Source organism: Phaenicophaeus curvirostris, chromosome 25 (genome assembly GCF_032191515.1).
Source record: "Phaenicophaeus curvirostris isolate KB17595 chromosome 25, BPBGC_Pcur_1.0, whole genome shotgun sequence".
NCBI lineage: Eukaryota > Metazoa > Chordata > Aves > Cuculiformes > Cuculidae > Phaenicophaeus > Phaenicophaeus curvirostris.
Window position 1 is genome coordinate 1,987,429 of NC_091416.1, and position 24,221 is coordinate 2,011,649.

Here is a 24,221-nt window from a genome sequence, read left to right on the forward strand (position 1 = left end):
ATTCTCCCCTGGCTCAGTTTCTGGTGGAAACCAAAGTCTGCTTGACTTTCTGGGCAGCCGATGTGGGCTCTGTCGCCTGCTGGGGCAGCATCTTCCCCAAGCACTGCTGTGGCGCATCCCTCCTGGAGGAAGGTTTTCCCTGGATGGACTCTCCAGCGTGTTCTGCCTCTCCCCTTGACAGTCCCTCCGCTGATCCAGCCCTTCGAGTTTCCACCAGCCTCCATCGGGCAGCTCCTCTACATCCCCTGCGTGGTCTCCTCCGGGGACATGCCCATCCACATCACCTGGAGGAAGGACGGCCACGTCATCCTCTCCGGCTCCGGAGTCACCATCGAGAGCAAGGAGTTCATGAGCTCCCTGCAGATCTCCAGCGTCTCCCTCAAGCACAACGGCAACTACACCTGCATCGCCAGCAACGACGCCGCCACGGTCAGCCGGGAGCGGCAGCTCATCGTGCGGGGTGAGTCCCGCGGGGCTGACCCGATCCCTGATGCCACCACCACATTGGGCTCAGGAGAGTGGGCTATGAAGCAGGCAGGGAACAAAGTTGAGTTGTGAGACTGGAGGGAGATAACATGGTCCTCCTGTTGCAGGAGCGGTGCAGAAGCAGGAGGAAAGGGTGGGGAGCAGGACTGAGCCAACACAGCCACGTGCCTGCAGGCGGGGAGGAGTCGCAAGAGGCTGATGAGTTTTTTTGCTATAGTGTCTGTCTTTTCTCTTGAATTACTCAGTGCCTCCTCGGTTTGTCGTCCAACCCAACAACCAAGATGGCATTTACGGTAAAGCCGGGGTGCTGAATTGCTCCGTTGATGGGTACCCTCCTCCCAAAGTCATGTGGAAGCACGCAAAAGGTAAGGGTGAGACACGGCAGCACGTGGGGAGCTCCGTGGGGTGGGGAGGGTCCCCTTTCGGCATGGGTACCCCATCACTGAGCCTCACAAGTGCTCCTCTGCCTTGGCTGAGCTCTGTGTCTCCGTGTCCCCCGTTAGGAAGTGGCAACCCCCAGCAGTACCACCCCATCCCCCTCACGGGCCGCATCCAGATCCTACCCAACAGCTCCCTGCTCATCCGCCACGTGCTGGAGGAGGACATCGGCTACTACCTCTGCCAGGCCAGCAACGGGGTGGGCACAGACATCAGCAAGTCCATGTTTCTCACCGTGAAGAGTAAGTAGCACCGGGCTGGCTCTCCCCTCGGCACTGCACATCCCTGTGATCGATGCGCAGGGCACGAGGAGGGCATCGATTCCTCTCCTTCAGGGACCCTCTTCCCTTTTGCTATTAAACACACTTTGTCCTTAATAAAACCGAGCAATCAATCTACATCAGGCAGGAGGAACGGAAATAGCTGGGCTAATTTGACAGGGATGGGCCGGGAAGTGTTGTTGGACACCGTGTTTGAACTGCGCTTGTTATTGGATTCCTCTCCCGTTGCTATCAGCAGAATACATAATCTCCAGCTCCTCCTTATTTATTTTGATTTTTGCTGCTGTGAGCATTCGAACCTCGAGAAGGAGGTGGTGGAGGGGGGACTAGCCTGGTCGGGCTCGCTCCTGTGTGTCTCCAGAGCTGAGCAGGGCAGGACAGGGCTTGGAGCCCCTGATCCAGTGGGAGATGTGCCTTCCCATCGCAGCGGGGAGATCTGGATGGGGTTTAAGGTCCCTTCTAACTCAAACCATTCTGTTGAACTCTGCCCTGCTTGCATCGGAGGACGAGGCAGCGAGCACAGGGGATGGTTTTGAGGCAGTGCTGTGGCAGCCCCCACCAATCCTGAACGCTGCCAGGCAGAGGGAGTGCTCAGCCCTCTCCGGGCGCTGCCTCACGCTTGATTTCCTGGCATTGGTTTGATTTTCTGGCACCAGCGAGCGTTTCTCTCAGGACCTCTCCCCTCCCCACCCAGCCTCTGCTTTTCCCGGGTTGCCGCTCCCCTCCCTGTCAGCTGTTTAATTTATCCCGCTGACTGATGAATTGAAACGAGGGACTTCAAACAACGCACTTCAATGAGGCGCAGGTACAAAGCCGAGGCGATTAATCCCGAGCGAGCGTGCAGAAGTCTCGGAGCCTGCACTGTTGCCTTGTCCCCGCTCTCTCCCATAATTGCATCCCAGGACAGGTTGCTTGCTGACTTGAATAGCACATAACCTTATTATGCACAGGCTTCTACATTTCCTGGAGACCTCGCAGCCTTTGAAAAGGTTTGGATGAATAGGTAGACGAAGAGCCACAGCCAATTAAGCATTATGTGGGGCTCTTTGTTTTGTTTCATTTTGGGTTTTTTTTGTTTGTTTAGTGAAATGTCAGGCCAATTAAAGGGAGATCAGCGCAGGCTTTCCTTGAAAGTCAGGCCACTGCGGACTGAGTTAAATGAAAGTTAATCAGAGCCCAAACAAAGCGTGCTGGCGCTGGGTCAGCGGGGGATAGGGGAGAAGCGTGGCAGCCAGCCTGCATCCGAGCATCCCCTTCCGCGGTGCCCTGGTGATGGGCTGAGACATGCGAGTGGATCGGAGAAGTGCACGTAGCCCTGGCCGAGGAGCCACCAGGGCCAGAAGGAGCCTGGCTGCTGCTTTTGTCTGGTGGTGGGTAAGGAAAGCTGCCAAGCTCTGCTTGCCCTGCTGTGGAAACGTAATCCATGGTGCAGCCCATGGGAGCTTTCCCATTCCCACGTGCCCACACTGCACTGTTTTACTCAGTCTGGGTGCAGGGAGCAGCTCGCAGCCTTGTGAAGGCAGCTTTGGAAAGGAACCCGTTAGCATCCAGTGAGAGATATTGCTGAGCGAAAGGCAGGGAATGCGCCGTGAGGACAGCTCGCTGGGCTGAGCGCAGGTGAGGAGCCCACCAGCGCGTGAGAAATGCCATTTAGCACATGGCTGCATGCCTCCCCGGGTGGCGAGAGCCGAGTGTGAGGGATGGAGAGGGTCATGTCCTCCCTGGTGGGCAGCGCTGGCTGGAGAAGGGGCTCCTTCACTCGGATCATGATGCGGGGGTGAGATCGGGGTCTGGGAGACGGTCGGGTGCCCGCGCACCGTGGACACGGGGCTGGACACATTCAGAAGTTCTCTGCCGTACAGCGAGAGAATAACTGATTGCTTCCATGCAATTTGAATTAATCTCATGCTTCAGGTGAAACTCAGCTAATCAGTGTAGAAAGGAAGCTGAAATGGGTGCAATCAAATTAACATCACAGAGCCGGCTCCAAACAAGAAAGAGGGGGGGCGAGGGAGGCAGGCGCAGCCCTTGTCACCGTTCTTATTCAGTTGTCACCAGCGCGCCAGCCCCTGCCAGCCCCGCGCAGGATGGCAGAGCACGCCGGGTGCTGACACCTCCCTTTGTACCCAGCCTTATCTCTGCCCAGCCAGCGGGAAGAGCCTCTCGTCGGGGCCTTGTTAACAAGGCTCGTGGGCATGGGACGAGCATGGCAGGGGTGCAGGGAGGATGGGCAGGTGCTTAAAGCTCTCCTGGGGGAAGCCTGGAATACCCTGGGCTCTGGAACTGGTGTTTCTGATGTCTCTGGACCTGGGAGGGAGACAGGGATTGGCTGTGAGCATCCTTGGGAGGGTCTCATGGACAATCCTGGGCGATGCAGTCACTCCACAAGCAGCAGAGCCACTCCAGAGCGGGTGTTGGGCACCAATGTGCAAGGAATGCTGCCTCTGTGCCCTGGTCCTTGCTGTCTGCGTGGCTAGTTGGAGTTTTCTCTTGGTTTGCTTCGCTGCATCTCCCACTCTGGGCTGTGCGCCGCTCTCCTGGGACCCTGGCGACTGAGAGAAGTTGATATGTTTACATCCAAGGAACTGCTTTTAATCAAACATCAATAAGTGCACTTGGGTGAAGTGGAGCCTGAAACAGAGCTCCTCTCCCAGGGCCACCGCTCACTGGGAAGAAGGACGATGTTTCTGTGGTTCCAGCTCTGGGCACGTCCCTGTGCTGCGTCCTCGTCCCTGTGCTCTATCCTCATCCTTGTGCTGCATCTTCATCCCTGCGCTCTGTCCTCATCCCTCTGCTCTGTCTTCACCCCTCATAGCAGGGATGTCCAGGCTGGGTGAAGACGAGCAAGTGGCTGGGACAGGTTCGGGATGCTCAGAGACATCTCGCTCTATTCCTTGCCTCCATCCCTGCTTGGTGCCATCCCCGTGCGGCCAGGCACTCCCCGGGGCTGGATTTTCATGGGATGCTGGAAGCAGGCACCAGGCTGGGCACCTGGGCACGGTCCCAACCAGGCGGGTCCCTGCCCTGCACCCCTCAAATACCAGCAGCTCTGGAGGAAAGGTTTCCTTCGCTGTTAATTGAATTACATTGCCACAGAAAGCCGAGAAGTCGTAGCTCATTAGAGCCTCTTGTGTCCCATTATAACAGTGTGTGTTGCCTTTGCGGATCGTCATTATCATATATTACTGCGGGACTCAGCAGTGCTGTTTGTTTATGCATTACATTTTTTTCTGCTTACCCAGGCTGCCCTCTTTCCCCTACTGGTTTCTCCTGTGCAGCACACGCTGCTCGCGGGAGCCGCACGCAGGAGAATCGCCTCTTGGCTGCCGATAGCCCGATCTCCGATGGCGAGCGGCTCCTGGAGCAATGAGGTTGCTGGGGAAGGAGCCCGCACAGGGTTTTTTAGAGCAGTTGCAGTGAGGAGAAGCGCTTGGGAGGGGCAGAAGGCTGGTTGTAGAATTGTTGAATGTCCTGAGTGGGAAGGGACCCCCAAGGACCATGCAGTCCAACTCCTGTCCCTGCACAGGACAACCCCAACATTCACACCGTGGAGCTGAGGGTGTTGGCCAAAGGCTTCTTGACTATTATCAGGCTTGGTGCCGTGACTGCTTCCCTGGGGAGCTGTTCCCGTGCTCCACCACCCTCTGCATGAAGAACCTTCTCCTAATATTCAACCTAACCCGCCCCAGCACATCTTCCTGCCTTTCCCTTGGGTCCTAACTCCGTTGCAGTGCTGCTGCCAGGCTGGTGGCTCAAATGCCTGGGTGCGAGGTGGCAGCTTCGTGCCAGGGCTGCAGGCAACGAGAGGGACTCGCTGTGCTGTCCCAAGAGCTGGGATGTGCCCACACTGGGAGCTGCAGCCCCATCGGACGATGAGCGTGGCACCCTCCTTGTTGGGATACTGGGGTGGCTGTGAAAACAAGAATAAGTGCATCTCTCTCTTGTGTCTGCAGTGCAAAGGCAGCCTTGCCGATGTGAAATCGCACTCTATATTCTGCCCAGGTTTATACGAGTGAATTATGCAAATCTGTGATGGAAAACATTCTTCCTCTCATCCTCGGGAGTGTAAAACCTTAGTCAATAATTCATACGCGCACGTCTCAGACTGGAGGCTTTCTCTTCATTATAGTGTGCGCTTAGTTATTTGTCTTTCACGTTTTATTGTCTACCCCGGTGTAATGCTATGCATTATAAAATTTATCTGCTTCATTATTTTATGATCCTGAGCTGTATAATGCGGCGAAATGATTCCGCTCCGAGCTGCGTGGCCTCTCGGTGAGACCCGTGCCCCCTGCCTCCCCGCGGGCTGTGCCGGGGCCGAGCGGCCGCAGGTGGCACCCAGACACCCCATGGCACACGGTGACCCTCTGCCTCCCCACAGTCCCGGCCATGATCACCTCCCACCCCAACACCACCATCGCCATCAAGGGGCAGACCAAGGAGCTGAACTGCACGGCCCGGGGCGAGCGGCCCATCATCATCCGCTGGGAGAAGGGCGACACCGTCATCGATCCCGACCGCAACATGCGCTACGCCATCACCACCAAGGACAACGGCGACGAGGTCATCTCCACCCTCAAGGTGAGTGGCCAAGGGTCTTGCGTCCCCCACCATGCCCCGAGGGAGGCAGAGTGGGACCTGGAACCTATTGTGTTAATTATCTATAATGTAATATAGATGAGGGGGCTGGAGAACAGGCCACGTGAGGAGCGGCTGAGAGAGCTGGGGGTGTTCAGCCTGGAGAAGAGGAGGCTAAGGGGAGACCTCATTGCTCTCTACAACTACCTGAAAGGAGGTTGTGGAGAGGAGGGAGCTGGGCTCTTCTCCCAAGGGACAGGGGACAGGACGAAAGGGAATGGCCTCAAGTTCCACCAGGGGAGGTTCAGGCTGATCATTAGGAAAAAATTCTTCACAGAGAGGGTTATGGGGCACTGGCAGAGGCTGCCCAGGGAGGGGGTTGAGTCCCCTTCCCTGGAGGAGTTTAAGGGATGGGTGGACGAGGTGCTGAGGGACATGGCTTAATGATTGATAGTGGTTGGACTCGATGATCCAGTGGGTCTTTTCCAACCTGGTGATTCTATGATTCTATGATATGTGGGAGGGTGTGACCAGGGGCTAGGTTGGTCATCCTGATAGGCAAACGAGTGGTGGAGACGTACCGGGTAGCTCGTTCTCCCCGACTCAGCCTTGCTGCACACGTGGGCTTTGATGCAGTCGCTGATGTGGGGTGGCCACCAGACCTCCGTCTCACTTCTCTCCATCCCGCAACTCAGCAGAGCAGCAGCTTCAAGGGGGAGGGATGTGTCACCCCTTTGGGATACTGGGTGCCTGGGGAGGGTCTCGGTGGTCTCCAGTGGGTGTTGCCATGGCTGGTGCTGTAGCTGTGCTCCCAGGTCAGCAAAATCAAGTCCAGCAGGGATGGATGCTGGAAAACTGGAGGGATTGCATCTCCGGGAAGCAGCACCACGCGCTGGCTGCATCTTCCCCAGCCCCAGCACCTTGCGATGCTGCCAGGCAAAGCACCTGGCCAGCGCCTGGGCTTTTACAACCAGTGTAAGAAATAGCGCTGCCCTGGGCTGCTGCGGGCAACCAGGCTTCTAATTTTAATTATTCCAATTAAAAACCAGGCACTGCCTGCTTGCTGTGACAAGCCCCTGGATTCTGCACTAAATCTTGGCTGCTTCGGCTCTGGTTGTGAAGGTGTTTTGCGGGACCAGGGTCATCTCCAAGAGCGAATGTGCAGTGCAGATCTGATCTGGGGGCTTGCAGGGGGTTACATCCCTCTGCAGGCACAGCTCCCAGGGGGACCGGTGGTGGGAGCAGCCTGTGATACTGGGAGAAGGCAGGGAAGCTCAGTCTGAATTGGCTTCTCTCCTCATCCTAAAACACAGCTGAAACCAGCCGACCGCGGGGACTCGGTCTTCTTCTCCTGTCACGCCATCAACTCCTACGGTGAGGACAGAGGCTTGATCCAGCTCACCGTCCAAGGTACGCAAAGCCTCACAGCAAGGATCCCCCTGCTCCCGGGGGGCTTCTTTCCCTGTCATTCCTGACCTGCCCATGTCTCCCCAAGAGCCCCCAGACCCACCGGAGCTGGAGATCCGCGAGGTGAAAGCCCGGAGTATGAATTTGCGATGGACGCAGCGGTTTGATGGCAACAGCATCATCACCGGGTTCGATATTGAGTACAAGAACAAGTCGGGTAGGTGATGCCCGGGGCTGGGCTGTGGGGATGGGTGCAGGGCTGCTTCCGAGGGAATATTCTGCGTCCTTTGATGAAGAAAGAAGTGAGGAGCGTTAATGGAATATGTTAATTTCCGTTGGATGGAAGCATTTGAAAGGGAATGTTAAAAGAGCCAATATTTGCAGAAAACCAAACCACACAACGGCGAGGACCGGGGAGCAGCATCTCTGCGGGATCCAGGGATGAAAAGCAGAGGCTCTCGGGCACTGCACCTGCCCAGCACGGCCCCCTTGGTGCCGCAGGATTCGGGTGCTGACCTGCCTCCTGTCTCTCTCTGCTGCTTTTCCAGATTCCTGGGATTTTAAGCAGTCGACGCGCAACATCTCCCCAACCATCAACCAGGCGAACATCGTGGACCTCCACCCCGCCTCCGTCTACAGCATCCGCATGTACTCCTTCAACAAGATCGGGCGCAGCGAGCCGAGTAAGGAGCTCACCATCAGCACGGAGGAAGCAGGTGTGGATCCCGGCTCGCACACACGAAGCCGAGACTTTTCCTGATGAGGAATTCCTTCCCCTGATGTTTCTTAACACGCTCTTTTGGGTCTGTACACCTGCAGCTCCCGACGGGCCGCCGATGGATGTCACCTTGCAGCCGATGACGTCCCAGAGCATCCAAGTCACCTGGAAGGTGAGCGGGGCCGGGGTGGTGCATGGATTTTCCCTGGACGTGAAGCTTGGGCAGCACCAAATGCCATCCCAAGCCTCTTTAGCCGCAGCTTGTCCTGGAACCCAGCATTTTATCAGCGGTACGAGGGCCAGGAATAATTTCCCAGGTAATATGAAAACCTGAAGGCTGGGTGTGCAGCTCGGCTGCATCACACGGGGTCCTTATTAATCATGTTTTATAACAAGCTCGTTATCTCCTAGGATGTCCATGGGGGGCCATGGGGAGAGAGGATAAATATGTAAAAACTGAAACGCTGGGTTGCAGAGCGTTTGAGCAAAGATCAATAAAACTCAGAATCGGATTTATTTGTCCAAAGGTGCATAATGAAAAATAAAATTGCTTATAAAGTTAGGACTTGGGAATGAACTGGTGAGTCAATAAATTTAGGGTTCAGCTTCTCCCCCCCCCCCTCCCTTTAAGCGCTGAAAAACAAATTAATGGAAAATAAGATTCACTTGAAAGATAAGTCACTTGGTTTTAAGAGTATTTCAGCGAGATGGATCACCCTGGCTTTGTAACATAAATTTGCAATCAACCGTATTGATTTCTTAATGCTCCAGAGAAATATCATTAAGATTGATCTCAACCTAGCCTTGCGTTCTTTTAAAGCTGTCAGACTTGGGGGTTTTCCTTCCTCTCGTTGAGCTGCTCCAGGCGTGAATAGCTCTGGCTGAGCACATTCTGCTGCCAGTATCTTCCTCTCTGGTGGCCTCTGAGGACCTGGTGGCATTTTATTGTCCCTATTCTGCTCCATCCAAGCACTGCCAGGGCAGGGAATGGTTAAAAGCAGTGAGAAGAGATGCTGGGGAGATGTGGTCACAGCAAGGGAGCCCTGCGAGCATCCTGGCCCCTGGATGTTCTCGCTGGGCAGCGTCGCCCTGCGTGACACCTCTCCGTCTTTCATCCCCTGCTCCTCAGGCCCCCAAGAAGGAGCTGCAGAACGGGGTGATCCGCGGCTACCAGATAGGGTACCGGGAGAACAGCCCCGGCAGCAACGGGCAGTACAGCATCGTGGAGATGAAAGCCACGGGGGACAGCGAGGTCTACACGCTGGACAACTTGAAGAAGTTTGCTCAGTACGGGGTGGTGGTGCAGGCGTTCAACCGCGCGGGGACGGGGCCGTCATCCAGTGAGATCAACGCCACCACGCTGGAGGATGGTAAGGCTTCCCCGTCACCGGGATGGGTGGTTTTCCTGCTCCCTGATGCCCCCAATCCCAGCGGTTGCTCTGGGCTATCGGCTGTGCACACGTGCCTGTGCACTCACAGCTGCCCTGGGAAGGAGTTGGGAGCACAGAGATGCTCCAGAAACTTGAAGGCACCTCACTTCTGATCCAACTGGAAGGACTTCAAGGTGGATTTGCGCATTGCTGCAGTGGCAGGGAGGTTTCCATCCGTGAGGGAGCACTGGTGGCCTCCGTCATTTTTAAAAACAACAAGAAAAAAGTTTTGCAGTGCGTTCACTCAGCAGTTTTTCATACTTAATTAAGGCTCTCGTTAGCCTGTCAAACCACGATCGTTTCCTGGCTCCATTAGCACTCCTCCTGGGGTATTCAAGGGCCCCTGTTTTAGCAATAGTGTCTTTTCCATAATTATATTACCTTAATTTTGTTCAAACGGACTCTCCGTATTAGTTTATTATACTCTGTCCCTAATTACGTGGTGCTTATATTTTTGTACCTAAGTAATATGAAACAATAATCACTTTCAAAGAGGATCGTTAAGGTGATGTATTATCATTTAAACGCTCATAAAAATTAGAGTTCCCTCTTATGGGGCAATGGGATCTAATTACCTCGCATCCAACCAGCTCTCCTGCTTTCCCTTTGCTGGGAAGCGCCACATGTCCTGGCAGCTTCCCTGTCCCGGTGACGTTGGGGGTTAGACCCGCCTTGATGGTCTGGGGAGAGTGGAATTGGGTGTCGGAGGCAGATCCTGGTGTTTTCCCAGCCCTAGTGCCCCACACGCTGGGCAGGATCAGCTCCAGGGCTTGAGCAGCGAGAGGAGAGGGGGATGCAGTGCTGTGGGGTCCCACACGGGTGCAGTTGGGGTGGCTGCCCCGTAGGATGTGGCTCCATCAGCCTGGCACCTCCACCCTTCTGCTGATTGCCCGTCTGTCTGTCCCCTCCTCAGTTCCCAGCCAGCCCCCCGAGAACGTGCGGGCCATCTCCATCACGTCGGATGTGGCCGTGATCTCGTGGTCGGAGCCCCCGCGCAGCACCCTCAACGGGGTGCTCAAGGGGTACCGTGTCATCTTCTGGTCCCTCTACATGGATGGAGGTGGGTGTTGATGGAGAGCGGAGGATGCGGGGCAGCCAGTCGGGGTGGTTGGTGGCGTGTGGGGCTGACAGGCTCCGTCTCCCCGCAGAGTGGGGCGAGATGCAGAACATCACGACCACGCGGGAGCGAGTGGAGCTGAGGGGCATGGAGAAGTTCACCAACTACAGCGTGCAGGTGCTGGCGTACACCCAGGCTGGCGACGGCGTCCGCAGCAGCGTCCTCTACATCCAGACCAAGGAGGACAGTAAGTGGCACTTCCCGGGGAGCGGGTACGTGTGGGTGGGCTCTCCTCTTACCTCTCTTAATTAGGAGTAAGATGGAGCCTTGAGTAGGAGCCCTTAGCAATGAGTAAAGGTGGCTGCGCAGCCTCTGGAGCAGGCAGACAGGGCCAAGCAGGGCTGCTTCTTCCCTTTTGTTTCATGGAATCATAGAATCACCAGGTTGGAAGAGACCCACCAGATCATCGAGTCCAACCATTCTTATCAAACACTAAACCATGTCCCTCAGCGCCTGGTGTCATTTTGTTTCGTTCCATCATCATGGAATGGTTTGGGTTGGAAGGGACCTCAAAGCCCATCCAGTTCCAACCTCCCTGCCGCGAGCAGGGACACCTCCCACTGGATCTGGTTGCTCTAAGTCCCATCCAACCTGGCCTTGAACACCTCCAGGGAAGGGTTTCCTCCTTGCTCACTTCACCAAACCCACAGGCAGGTCCTGTGCCTGGGATCTCACCATGCACCCAGAGCTGCTCGTGGTCAGGAGGGGACGAGGGCACCTAGTGCTGCCTGGCTGCATGTGTGTGATCCTCAAGTGCTGCTCCCTGGCCGAGGAGCCCGAGCCAGCCTCCTGCACAGCTCTTGCTGCTGTCACTTAGGGCTTCCGCGTGCCGTAGCCGGCTGATGCCGGGTGACGGGAGCACTTGCTTGTGCCACAGCGCGTTGTGCAGCTCCACTGGCGATGGAAGGGCTGGAGCGGCTGTGGGGGCGCAGAGGAAACCCCCCGTGTTCAGCCACAGACAGGGCTTTTCCCTTGTTCTTTTTTTTTCCCCTTTCCTTAAGTGTGGATATTTAAATATTTACACCCCTGCCCTACTTTAATGCCATTAACTGGGTAGCAAAGCGTTTCCTGGGCTGGCGCCGCTGCCTGCGCGTCCTGGGAAGCGGCAGATGCTGGGGAGGCGCAGCTGGGCAGGGTAAGGCTGAGCCACTCGGGCAGATTAAGGAGAATGAGGAGACGGCCATTAAAAGCCAATCACGGTTTCTAAACCAGAGCTGCAATTAATCCTCCTGCCTCCGGCTTGACAGGGAACTGCAGCCACCATGGAGAGGTGCGGGGTGACAGCGGGGTGTCCGCTTGCATCTGCCCCACGCTGGTGTGGAAACGCTCTCGAAGCAGCTCCCCAGCGTGCGGTTGGGATGCCAGCCCTGCCGCGGGGTGCAGAGACCTCGGAGACGTCCCGGAGCAGGCTCTGCCACGCTCTCCCTCCTTCAGTTCCAGGTCCCCCCGCAGGCATCAAGGCTGTTCCGTCCTCCGCAAGCAGCGTGGTGGTGTCCTGGCTGCCGCCGGCCAAGCCCAACGGCATCATCCGCAAATACACCATCTTCTGCTCCAGCCCCGGCTCGGGGCAGCCGGTACGGGATGGGGACGGTGTCAAGGCTGGGGAATCACTGGCATGTGAGGGAATAACGCTGAGCTGGAGTGGGAGGGAGGGCTGATGCCAGGCAGCTGCAGCTAAAAAGGTCCCTTGGGCCAGGTCCGTGCTCTGAACCATTTCAAGGGCACCCGTGTAGTCCCATCATCTCCTTGTTCCCTTCCTCTGGCATCCACCCTGCTCAGCGCTCGCTCCAGAAGGGGAGATATCAGCAGCTGACCAAAAATAAAAAAGAAATCAAACCTGGCCCCATCCGTCCTTCGCAAGGGAGAGGTTGATGGGAGGTCTGCAGACTAGTGCTTATCAAAAGCTCCTTCTCAAACTCATTTCACTATCTGAGCCTCTGGTTTCCAGGGCAACATAATCTTTTCATCAAAGCAACTGGTAAAACCGCTGGGATCCGATATTGTTTTCTTGGCATCTTGTCAAAACTGTCATTTGGGTAAAAAAAAAAATTATGTATACTATACAATATTCATATAGAAGCCTGCTTGTGGGGTACGTTTACATCTGAGGGCCCTGCAAGACAGTGAATGCACAGATAGTCGTGTGCAACCACGTGTCTGCACGCGTAGGTGCCACGTCCGTCCATGCACCAGGGATCGTTGAGGTCCCATCACCGGTGCCAGCGCTGCAGGACAGACCCAGCAGGGCAGCCATGTCCCGTGCAGATTGCTTGGAGCAGGGTGGCTTTGGCCCCGGTGTGGAGGAGATGGACACTTGTGACAGTCCCCGTGGGCGAGACACGAGCGCACCTGCGGTTTCAGGGATATCTGGTTGCTCGCTGCAACCACAGAGGAGGGTTTTGGCACCCTGAGGGGGTTTGCCCCCGTGCCCAGTCACCACTGCTGCTCAGCAGGCGGCCTGGGAAGCGTCCTTGCCCAGGAACACATCATCCCATCGCAGCCATCTGCTCCTCGGGCTCCGGACGGGGCTCCCTGGAGATACCACGACACCAGCCGGTTTACGCTGGCATTGAGAAACGCCAGGCAGAGCTGAAGCGCTGCTCGGGAGCAAACCCAGGGCTCCTCGAGGACCTGGCTGCCAGGGTGTGAGCCCTTGGAGAGCACAGGGAGCTCCCCAGGGATTGGTCCCGGTGGAGAACCAAGAGGGGTGACTAGGACCCACAAACCTCCTTTGATAGCCGGCTGGGGATGGGAGCGAGGGCGTGCCTGCTGCTGGGATGATGGGGATGCTCCAGGCGTGGAAACCTGGCTCAGAGGTGGCTTTTTCTTGCCCCCGCTGCCCGGGCTGAGGGTCTCCCAGGGGCTGTACCTTTTCCCGTTCCCCTCCGCAGGCCCCCAGCGAGTACGAGACCAGCCCCGACCAGCTCTTCTACCGCATCGCACACCTGAACCGCGGGCAGCAGTACATGCTCTGGGTGGCCGCCGTCACCTCCGCCGGCCGCGGCAACATCAGCGAGAAAGTCACCATCGAGCCTGCGGGGAAAGGTACGGCCGGGGTGTCTCGGTGGGGACGTGATCCCAGCTCTGCTGTCCCCTGTCCGTGGGGTGGCTCGTGCCCTGGCCAGAGGAGGGACAGCGTGAGTGCTCTCAGCTGACCCCCTCGTTGTCCCCAAGCCCCTGCCAAGATCATCTCCTTCGGAGGCACCGTCACCACGCCGTGGATGAAGGACGTGAGGCTGCCCTGCAACTCGGTTGGGGAGCCGGTCCCTGCCATCAAGTGGACCAAGGACAGGTACTGCGGGGCCACCAGCCGTGCCGGGGGCACCGGTGCCGGCTGCGTCACCATTGAGGTGTCACACACAGCTGATGCGCCCTCTTCTCTCCCCGCAGCGAGGACTCTGCCATCCCCGTGACGGTGGACGGCCACCGCCTGATCCAGGCCAACGGCACGCTGGTGCTGCGCTCGGTGAAAGCCGAGGACTCCGGCTACTACACCTGCACGGCCACCAACACCTGGGGCTTCGACACCATCATCATCAACCTGCTGGTGCAAGGTGAGGAGGGGGTGCTGGTGGCCTGGGTGCCCTGCATCGGCTCGTTCCAAGGCAGCCGGCGTAGGGAAGAGCTCTTCTTGCTGTCAGAAAGCTGGGTGGTGCCGGTGGAGCTGGAGGAGTCCTACGCCTGTGTCCAGGAGCGAGTGCCCTGCTGCTCTCAGCAGGGTGAAGCGGGGTCTGTGCTGTGCGAGGGGCTCAGGATTCTCATTGGAGTTTCCTCTTTTGCAGTTCGGAGAGCTTTCAGCTGGGGCACACGAGGTTCTCATGAGCTTTTCTCTCCTCCCTAGTGCCCCCGGACCAGCCCCGCCTGACCGTCTCCAAGACCTCGGCATCATCCATCACGTTGGCCTGGATTCCTGGGGACAACGGGGGAAGCTCCATCCGAGGTACGAGGTCCCTGGGCAGCGAGGTGACACCACAGCACCGTCCCCATCCCAGAGCCTGTGGGTGCCTGGGGGTCCCCGCCCTGGGGGATGATGCTCACGGGGCACGTTTTCAGGCATACCCCTGTACAGACTTTTGTCTCTGTGCCTCAGTTTCCCCCTCTCTGAAATGCCTCGGAAACGCTCCAGAGCAAGGATGATGCTTCTGGGCTTTGCGGGAGGGCTCCCAGCCCTAAGCAAGGTGCTTGTAAGTTGCTTTGGAGACACAGTGATTGCAATAACTAACAAAGGGCATTTCATTAATTGCTCAGGTGCTGGTGGCCAGGGCCATTCCCAGTGCCTGCTCCGTGTCTCCTGGCGTTGGAGCAACACTGAATCCAGCAGGGCAGGATTTGCCTCCCATCCCTCAGCATCCCCCCTCCCTGGCAGGCTGGGGGCTCCAGAAGCATCCCTGCTTTCCAGAGCCTCCTTTCTGCTCTGATTCATCTCATGAATTATACGCTGAAACAGCTGCACACGGGGGGAGCAGGGAAGGAGACCTCGCTCACAATTAATTAAAAGCATGAAAGTAATTACAAGCAAATCTCCCCAGCCAGCAGCCTTTCACTCCAGCGGACTCTGTTGATAAATTTGGTTATAATTGGATTAGAAATATTAAAAACATGCTGCATGTACTAAATAAATAAAAAACGGGTGGCAGGCACCAGGGTGCCAGGCTTCGTGGGCAGTGGAGGGGCTGGTGGGGCTGGTTCTGACAAGGCTCAGAGAGCTTGTGCCTGTGGGCAGGCCCGGCTTGACCCAGGAAGGTAGCCCCATCATCCAGCCAAAGAGAAGCCTTGGCCCTGGGTAGACAGGAGCAGCTTTTCCTCCCCTGGCTCCACGCTGGGTGTTTGTGGAGCTGAGGGGATGTGCAGGCATCCTTTGGCATTGCCATCCTGGTACCCAGACAGCCTCACACCCAGAGCTGCCCTGCAAGCTCGTGACGCACGTGCAAAGGCGGAAAGCGTACGCTTCTTTCTTGGTTTTATATAAGAATTGGCAAAACAACCCTCAAAAACAGCCAAATCTATCACCGCAGGGGATGTTGCATGAGTGTCAGAACAATGAGGGGCAGAGGTGCCCTGCATTCAGGCCACAGGTGGTGTCCAGGGGGGCAGCAGCTCATAGTTTTGAGGAGCAGGGCAGGAGAAGAGTGTGTTTCCTTCACCCTGCACGCAGCTGGTAGGAATCGGTGTGTAACAGGCACCGTGGCACTGCAAGGGCTGCATTGGAGGCAGGCGCAGGGAGCCCTGTGGGACCTTCTCTTGTCCTCTGCTCACCTGGAGGTGACCACCCCATCCTCGCTCCCGCAGGTTTCGTGCTCCAGTACTCGGTGGACAACAGCGAGGAGTGGAAGGACGTGTTCATCAGCTCCTCGGAGCGCTCCTTCAAGCTGGAGAGCCTCAAGTGCGGCACCTGGTACAAGGTGAAGCTGGCGGCCAAGAACAGCGTGGGCGCCGGCCGCATCAGCGAGATCATCGAAGCCAAGACCCACGGCAGAGGTGAGCCTGCCCCACGGCCTCCCTGCCGCTTTCCCCTCTGCGCCGCAGCCCTCCTGACGGCCCCTCTCCCGCAGAGCCCTCCTTCAGCAAGGACCAGCACCTCTTCACCCACATCAACTCCACGCACGCCCGGCTGAACCTGCAGGGCTGGAGCAGCGGGGGCTGCCCCATCACCGCCATCGTCCTCGAGTACCGGCCCAAGGGCAACTGGGTCTGGCAGAGCCTCCGCACCAACAGCTCCAGCGAGGTCTTCCTGACGGAGCTGCGCGAGGCCACGTGGTACGAGCTCCGCATGAAGGCGTGCAACAGCGCCGGCTGCGGCAACGAGACCACGCAGTTCGCCACGCTGGACTACGACGGCAGTGAGTGCGGGGACGAGGGGGGACCAGGAGCTAGGAGGCTCCCAGGAGCGCTGACCACTCGCCTGTGCTCTTCCCCAGGCACAATCCCCCCTATCAAGTCCGCCCAAGGGGAGGGCGACGACGTGAAGAAGCTCTTCACCATCGCCTGCCCCGTCATCCTGGCCACGCTCGGAGTGGCTTTGCTCTTCATCATCCGCAAGAAGAGGAAGGAGAAGCGGCTGAAGAGGCTTCGAGGTGAGATAGGGTGAAGCGGCACAGCACGTGGGACTGGACCACAGAGCTGTGCTTTCCTGGACCAGCTCTTAAATGACTCTAAAAAAAAAAAATCCCTTCCTTATTTTTTGTCTCTCTTGCACAGATGCCAAGAGTTTGGCTGAGATGCTGATCAGGTGAGTCTCTGAGCTGCAAGGGGTTGGCTGTAGGTGGAGAAAACAGGGGATGCTGGGTGGTGGGGATGGTCCTGGATACTTTTAAGCCTGGGTTCAAAGCTGTGAGGGCTGTTCCAGCCTCTCTGTGGCACAGCAGCTCCTGCCCACTGGAGCGGTGAGGCAGATGGGTCCCAGCACCTGGGGGAAGAGCTGAGCCCCAGATGGGCAGCGAACCCCAACCCCTGCTTGTCTTGAGCCGCTGGGGCGCTCTCTGGTAATGGCCAGGTCTGCGTCCCCTCTTACCTCACAGCAAGAATAACCGCAGCTTTGACACGCCGGTGAAGGGCCCCCCGCAAGGGCCCCGACTGCACATCGACATCCCCCGCGTGCAGCTCCTCATCGAGGACAAGGAGGGCATCAAGCAGCTGGGTAAGCACCATGCTCTCCCTTTCCACTGTTGCCCCAAGAAGCCCGCAGTGTCCCCAGGCTGTCCCCTTCCTCCCCTGCAGCAGAGCAGGGCACAGGGCAGCTGTCCCATCCCCACATGCCCTGCGGCACTGGTTGGGCTCCCCACCTCCTCTGCCAAGAAGCAGCGTGTGCATGCAGGGCGCTTGTCCCCATAGCAAACAGCTAGAGCGAGCTCCTGGCTGGAGGAACAGGTCCTGAGCTCCAGCTTCTTCCCACAGGGGACGACAAAGCCACGATCCCGGTGACCGACACAGAGTTCAGTCAGGCGGTGAACCCCCAGAGCTTCTGCACGGGCGTTTCGCTGCATCACCCCGCTCTGATCCAGAACACGGGGCCCCTCATCGACATGTCGGACATCCGCCCCGGCACCAGTAAGAGCCCAGATGTGTGGGACTGGGAGAGGGGACAGCATCCTGGCTGTCTCGGAGAGTGACCTGCTCCAACTCTGTCACTTTTGTGCTTTAGACCCCGTGTCAAGGAAGAGCGTGAAGTCTGCACACAGCACCCGCAACCGGTACTCCAGCCAGTGGACCCTCACCAAGTGCCAGGCGTCCACCCCGGCGCGGACCCTCACCTCCGACTGGAGGACAGTGGGCTCCCAGCACGGCATCACCGTCACCGAGAGCGACAGCTACAGCGCCAGCCTCTCCCAGGACACAGGTCTGCCAGGGATGCTGGGTTGGGGCATGTGGGTTCATTAATGGTCACCCTGAACCATGACTCTGGGGCGACTGCAGAATTTACTGTTAATGGAATTGCAGAACCAGGACTTAGAGTCACCAGGTTGGAAGGGACCCACCGGATCATCGAGTCCAACCATTCCCATCAATCACTAAACCATGTCCCTCAGCACCTCGCCCACCCGTCCCTTAAACCCCTCCAGGGAAGGGGACTCAACCCCCTCCCTGGGCAGCCTCTGCCAGTGCCCAATCACCCTTTCCGGGAAAAATTTTTTCCTAATGTCCAGCCTGAACCTCCCCTGGTGGAGCTTGAGGCCATTCCCTCTCGTCCTGTCCCCTGTCCCTTGGGAGAAGAAGAACTGAAGCCAGTTGTTGAGCTCCGGGTGATGGAGTGTAGGCTCGTGGCTGCTGTGGTGGGGAGCGTGAGCGTGGGGCTGCGCTGTCCTCCTCTTAGTCCCCTCCAGAAGCTCTGGGGCAGCTGCTGGGGTCACATCCAGCTCTGGAGACAGACGGGTGGGTGTAGCTGAGTGCTGAAGCCCTGGCAGAGGCTGCCCAGAGCAGTGGTGGAGTTGCCATCTCTAGAGGGGCTCAAAAACACAGGGGTAGCACCTCGGGGCACTGTAATGATTCTATGATCTGAACAGGGAGGGCCTGAGCATGCCCACAATGATGTGGAGGATTGTGTTCCCAAACCAGGGGAAATAATTCCCAGGTATGTGATCCCTCCTTGTGCTCCACAGACAAGGGGCGGAACAGCATGGTGTCGACAGAGAGCGCCTCGTCCACCTACGAGGAGCTGGCACGCGCCTACGAGCACGCGAAGCTGGAGGAGCAGCTGCAGCACGCCAAGTTTGAGATCACGGAGTGCTTCATCTCTGACAGCTCCTCTGACCAGATGACCACGGGCACCACCGACAACGCCGACAGCATGACCTCCATGAGCACCCCCTCCGAGCCCGGCATCTGCCGCTTCACAGCCTCCCCGCCCAAGCCCCAGGACAGCGACCGGGGCAAGAGCGTGGCCGTGCCCATCCCGCACCGGGCCAGCAAGAGTACGTAATTCACGGGCTTGCACAGGTTCTGGGGTCACTTCAGGGGGTTGGAGAGGTTTTCTGATGGAATCGCTGCTTGCTTGCAGGAGGTTCTACCACCATCTGTTCTAGAACCCAACAAGCTGCAGCAGATCCCCACAAAGCCTCCTCTAAAACTATCCAACCATTATGAAGTTCTCTCTCTGCTTGGTTCCTCTTTGTTCCTTGCTTCCCTGTGCCTTTCTCACCCTCCTTTGCCCCTCTCTTCCTGTCACAGTTCTCTGCTCCTCCCCTCGCATGCCTTCTCTTTTCTCTTTTCTCTACTCTTCGCTTCTGTTTTATTTCTTTCCTATTTGATTCCTGTGATTACCTGTCATTTCTCACGATTTGCTGCAATTTCCCTCTGGCTGCTGCCCCTCTATTCCTCTCTCGTGAGATCTCATCTGGAGTTGCATCCAGCTCTGGAATCCTCGACATAAGAAGGATAGGGAGCTGTTGGAATGGGCCCAGAGGAGGCTACAAGGATGATCCGAGGGCTGGAGCACCTCCCATATGAGGACAGGCTGAGAGAGTTGGGGGTGTTTATCCTGGAGAAGAGGAGGCTGAGGGGAGACCTCATTGCTCTCTACAACTACCTGAAAGGAGGTTGTGGAGAGGAGGGAGCTGGGCTCTTCTCCCAGGGGACAGGACAAGAGGGAATGGCCTCAAGCTCCACCAGGGGAGGGTCAGGCTGGACATTAGGAAAAAGTTCTTCATGGAAAGGGTCATTGGGCACTGGCAGAGGCTGCCCAGGGAGGGGGTTGAGTCCCCTTCCCTGGAGGGGTTTGAGGGATGGGTGGACGAGGTGCTGAGGGACGTGGGTTAGTGATTGATGGGAATGGTTGGACTCGAGGATCCGGTGGGTCTCTTCCAACCTGGTGATTCTATGACTCCTTGCAGGTGACTACTGCAACCTCCCTCTCTACGTCAAGTCGGAGGCCTTCTTCCGCAAGCCCGATACCCACGAGCCCTGCCCGGTGGTGCCGCCGCGGGAAGCCTCCATCCGCAACCTCGCCCGGACCTACCACGCGCAAGCCCGGCACCTGACGCTGGAGCCCGGCACCAAGCCCCTGGGGCTGCCTCCCCCGGCCTCCGCCGCAACCACCTTACCTCAACGGACTCTCCCCATGCCCGGCACCACCGGCACCGCCGCCGCGCCCGCCGCCAGCGCCGCCCCGGTGCCCGCGCCCGCCGCCGAGCCCCCCGCCAGCAGCGAGGCGCGGGTGCCCACGCACTCCAAAGTCGGGGGCTCGAGGGACTCGCTCCTAGAAATGAGCACGTCAGGGGTAGGGAGGTCTCAAAAACAGGGGGCTGGAGCCTACTCCAAGTCCTACACGCTGGTGTAGGGACCGACCGGAGCCAGCCCGCCACGGACACTGCTCAGCTCCCGCTCCGTTTATATTTAATTAACAAACTTGTACATAACGAACTCTTTTGTATAAATGAAGCTATTTTCTTCTTCTCCGAACAGAAAAAGAAACCAGGGCACAAAGAATTTGATGTTACAGATTTAAAAATATAATATATATGTAAACATATATATATATTTCACATCATTTTGAAAGGGGCACAACGGAAGACTTTTTTTTTTTTTTTCCTTTCCCTGATCTTGTTGGTGGTTTTGAAAAGGAACGTCTCAAAAGACATTGCATGCTATTTTACTGTTCTGAAAACAACAGGAGTTGCTTCAATTTGCAAATGCTTATGTGTTAATACCTTTTTCTATGAAAAAAAACCCAGCGCTGTGTGCAATAAAGGTTATGTTTATACATGGGAGTTTGTTAAGGGAGCAGGGGCTGGGCAGGGCAGGGCAGGAGGATGGAGAGACAGCCCAAAAAAATACAGCTGTGAGCCCAAATACATCCATTTCTGGGCCCCTCACTGGGAAAAGGACATTGAGGGGCTGAGAAAGGGAACAGAGATGGTAAAAGGGCTAGAGAACAAGCCTTATGAGGAGCAGCTGAGGGCCCTGGGGCTGTTTATCCTAGAGAAGAGGAGGATGAGGGGAGATCTCATGGCTCTGCAGCTCCTGAAAGGTTGTGGGGAGGTGGGTGCTGGGCTTTTCTCCCAAGTGACAGGCGATAAGAGGAGAGGAAAGGCCTCAAAGTTGCACCAGGGGAGATTTAAATTGAATATTAGGAACAATTTCTTCCCTGAAAGGGTCGTCAGGCACTGAAAGAGGCCGCCCAGGGCAGTAGCTAAGTAATTATCCCCGGAGAGTTTAAAAGATGGGTACACAAAGTCCTCAGAGATGTGGTTTAGTAGATAATGGAACAGTTTCCATTGGAAAAGACCTTTAAGATCTAGTCCAATCATCAAGTCTGCCACTAAACCACATCCTCAAGTATGACATCTACTTGCCTTTGAACCACCTCCTCCTGGAGCCTCTGCCAGTGCCCAAGAACCCTTTCTCTAAAGAAATTTTTCCTAATATCCAATCTAAATCTCCCCTGGTGGAGCTTGAGGCCATTCCCTCTCGTCCTGTCCCCTGTCCCTTGGGAGAAGAGCCCAGCTCCCTCCTCTCCACAACCTCCTTTCAGGCAGTTGGAGAGAGCAATGAGGTCTCCCCTCAGCCTCCTCTTCTCCAGTCTAAACACCCTCAGCTCTCTCAGCCGCTCCTCATAAGGCCTGTTCTCCAGCCCCTTCACCAGCTTCGTTGCTCTTCTCTGGACTCGCTCCAGAGCCTCAACATCCTTCTTGTGGTGAGGGGCCCAGAACTGAACACAGGATTCGAGGAGCGATCTCACCAGTGCCGAGTCCAGAGGGAGAAGAACCTCCCTGGCCCTGCTGGCCACGCCGTTTCTGATCCAAGCCGAGATGCCATTGGCCTTCTTGGCCACCTGGATCACTGCTGGCTCATGTTCAGTCGTTGTCAACCAACACCCCCAGGTCCCTCTCCTCCAGGCAGTTTCCAGCCTAGTCTGGAGCTGCTCAGGGTTGTTGTGCCCCAAGTGCAGGACCCGGCATTTGGCCTTGTTAAACCTCATCCCATTGGTCTCAGCCCATGGATCCAGCCTGTTCAGATCCCTTTGGAGCCTCCCGACCCTCCAGCAGATCCACACTTCCACCCAGCTTAGTGTCATCACAAACTTGCTAAGGGTGCACTCGATGACGAATTGCAGCGCGTCCCGGCAAAGCGCAGCACCGCGTGAAGCCCGGTGAATCATCGCGGTGCCGTGAATCCTGGCATCGCTGCCTCCTGTCGTGGTGAATCACGGCCTGGGACAGACACACACCAGCCAGCGCCCCAGAGCGCAGGGCAGCACGCACACAACGGCACCGTGAACTGCTCTGAGCTCCATCAAGGTCACAGCCCAGCCCTTGCCTTCATTTATTCTTGTTTATCACCAGCCATGGCAATTAATCCCCTAAGAAATGTAGCTTACACCTTCCCCTTCCATACCTCACACATCTGACAGGGAAAAACAGAGCAGGTAAAGACGAGGCAGGCAGATCTACCAACCTTCCTTGCCTGTTCTGCTACCCTAGAAAGCCCAAACCAGCTAAGGCAGCTGCTGACAGTTGTTTCAGTTCCCCAGCCTGGAACTCAGCCTTCCAGAGGAGGTTCTGATGCTGCTTGGAGTCCAATGAATGCATCGCACTTTTATTTCCTTAATTTTCATAGCTTATAAATGTGTTTGCATCCCCTTCCCCAGCCACGCTTGCTGCCCGCTGGTTACATCTCATCATTCCTTACAACAAACAGACAAGCTTCCCATTTTAAACCAGCAATCGTTAACAGCTCAGTGCACATTAGGCTTCAAAACCTGAACACTGTGTAGATTTTAAACAGAGCCAAGTGCCTGCTCCCACCTTGAAGCAGCTTCACAGCCAGGCAACCGTGGAGCACCCCCAAATTGCCAAGCCCAGACTTTAAATAGAAGAGGCAAGAAAAGGCAAGGGTGTCTCAGAGAGTAAGTGGATCAGCAAGATAAAAAGAACAGATTAACACCGATTGATAGATCTTTATTGTAATTAGCTAGAATAGATCTCCTTCTCTGCAAGAAGCCTCCACCTTCCCTCCCCCAGCAGTTGCCATCCCTGGGTTTGCATAGTTTAAGAGTTCAAGTTTCCTGCTCTCAACCGTAAGACTCCAGCTCTTGATCACCAGCAGAAACCAAACACCTGCACTTAGTAGCTAGAGATAAATAGGGGCAGCCGGGGATGGAGCCCTCCTACTGAGACCTGAGGATTTTCACAGCTGGAGAGGACAGAAAGGGCAGCCTGGAAGCAACCAGGGCTCTGGGGCACAGCTCAGTGCAGAGAATCCAGCACCAGACCCAGCACAGCAGCAGCTGAGAACACGCACGAGCAGTCAGAGCAGCCCTGGTCACAGCAGCTTTTCTGTGCCCTGCTCCTTCCCACAGAGCACCAGCACCTCCTCACCAACTTCTCACTCCCACCCTGCTCCCAGCAAACCTCCTCCTGTTTCCTCCACTGGCCCAGAGCTCGGTGCCTTCATCTTCCCATCTTGCTCAACAACTTTGCACCCTCCAAAAGCCAGCACTTCAAAACGAGTGCTAAAACCCAAGATGGCCCTGGGCTCCTGCCCCACCAGACTAGGAGCAGGTCCCTGTTCAGGGTTTCTGGACCAAAAGACCAGGACAGGATGGCTGCGGGACGGTGGGCACTGACCCAAATGCCAGAGCTCACAGAGGGCTGGCTCAGCAAAGAGAGCAGGTTCAAGCTCAGCACACAACAGACAGAGTCCCACCCAGCCCTGCTCCAAAACCCCAAGCCGTTCTCCCCAAGAAAAATCAGAACAGCTCACGGCTCAGCTCCTGCGGCCACCTGCAGCGCCTTGGTGCTCAGCAGCTTGGAGCAGGGAAACAAAGGCGGTTGTTCCATCCCAGCTCCAGAGGCAAAATGGAGATGGAGAGTGCAAGGAGGACTATTTCTAGACAAAACAAGCCCCAGCTGGGCAGCCCCAGCCAGCACGATCCCCATCAGCTGTGAGGGACCCTCCACCCACAGCTGCTGGCTCTGGAATTCCAGCCCAAGCAGGCACCGTGCAGCTGGGGGTGTTGCCACCAAGGAAACCCTTCTCCATGCTGGGTCCCTCCCTGGGTGCTGAGGTCCCATCAGACAGCCCCTCGCCAGTCGTTCCCTGCCCCACAACGGGGACGACTGGCCAGGAAAGAGATCGCGCTCTGAGCCCCAACACAAACAGCAGAGAATCTACACCTGCACACGCAACAGAACTACACGTCAGGGAGCAGGTTCACAGTCACCAAGGCCACGAATCTCTGGGGTACAGAATAGACAAAAAAAAAAGGGGGTGTGGGGGAGGAGGGGACAGTGCAGGGCACAGGTGGCTGATGCTTTTACTTCTTCTCCTGC

The 24,221-nt window shown here is 56.8% G+C and overlaps 1 protein-coding gene across 1 annotated transcript in view; it reads left to right on the top strand.

Annotated features, from left to right (window-relative positions):
- Positions 1-20,650, top strand: part of DSCAML1 (DS cell adhesion molecule like 1) — a 113,368-nt gene extending 92,718 nt beyond the window's left edge. The window contains exons 9-33 of the mRNA XM_069876380.1: positions 182-460; positions 732-851; positions 990-1,166; positions 5,587-5,786; positions 7,097-7,193; positions 7,279-7,407; positions 7,739-7,906; positions 8,010-8,080; positions 9,038-9,278; positions 10,252-10,398; positions 10,487-10,642; positions 11,890-12,029; positions 13,347-13,500; positions 13,630-13,747; positions 13,846-14,009; positions 14,297-14,395; positions 15,745-15,933; positions 16,008-16,295; positions 16,374-16,529; positions 16,654-16,684; positions 16,974-17,092; positions 17,350-17,502; positions 17,597-17,791; positions 18,552-18,863; positions 19,782-20,650. Of these exons, the coding sequence (XP_069732481.1) occupies positions 182-460; positions 732-851; positions 990-1,166; positions 5,587-5,786; positions 7,097-7,193; positions 7,279-7,407; positions 7,739-7,906; positions 8,010-8,080; positions 9,038-9,278; positions 10,252-10,398; positions 10,487-10,642; positions 11,890-12,029; positions 13,347-13,500; positions 13,630-13,747; positions 13,846-14,009; positions 14,297-14,395; positions 15,745-15,933; positions 16,008-16,295; positions 16,374-16,529; positions 16,654-16,684; positions 16,974-17,092; positions 17,350-17,502; positions 17,597-17,791; positions 18,552-18,863; positions 19,782-20,227 (4,349 nt within the window). The 3' untranslated portion in view covers positions 20,228-20,650. The remainder of the gene's footprint in view (positions 1-181; positions 461-731; positions 852-989; positions 1,167-5,586; positions 5,787-7,096; positions 7,194-7,278; positions 7,408-7,738; positions 7,907-8,009; positions 8,081-9,037; positions 9,279-10,251; positions 10,399-10,486; positions 10,643-11,889; positions 12,030-13,346; positions 13,501-13,629; positions 13,748-13,845; positions 14,010-14,296; positions 14,396-15,744; positions 15,934-16,007; positions 16,296-16,373; positions 16,530-16,653; positions 16,685-16,973; positions 17,093-17,349; positions 17,503-17,596; positions 17,792-18,551; positions 18,864-19,781) is intronic.
- The last annotated feature ends 3,571 nt before the right edge of the window (positions 20,651-24,221 follow it).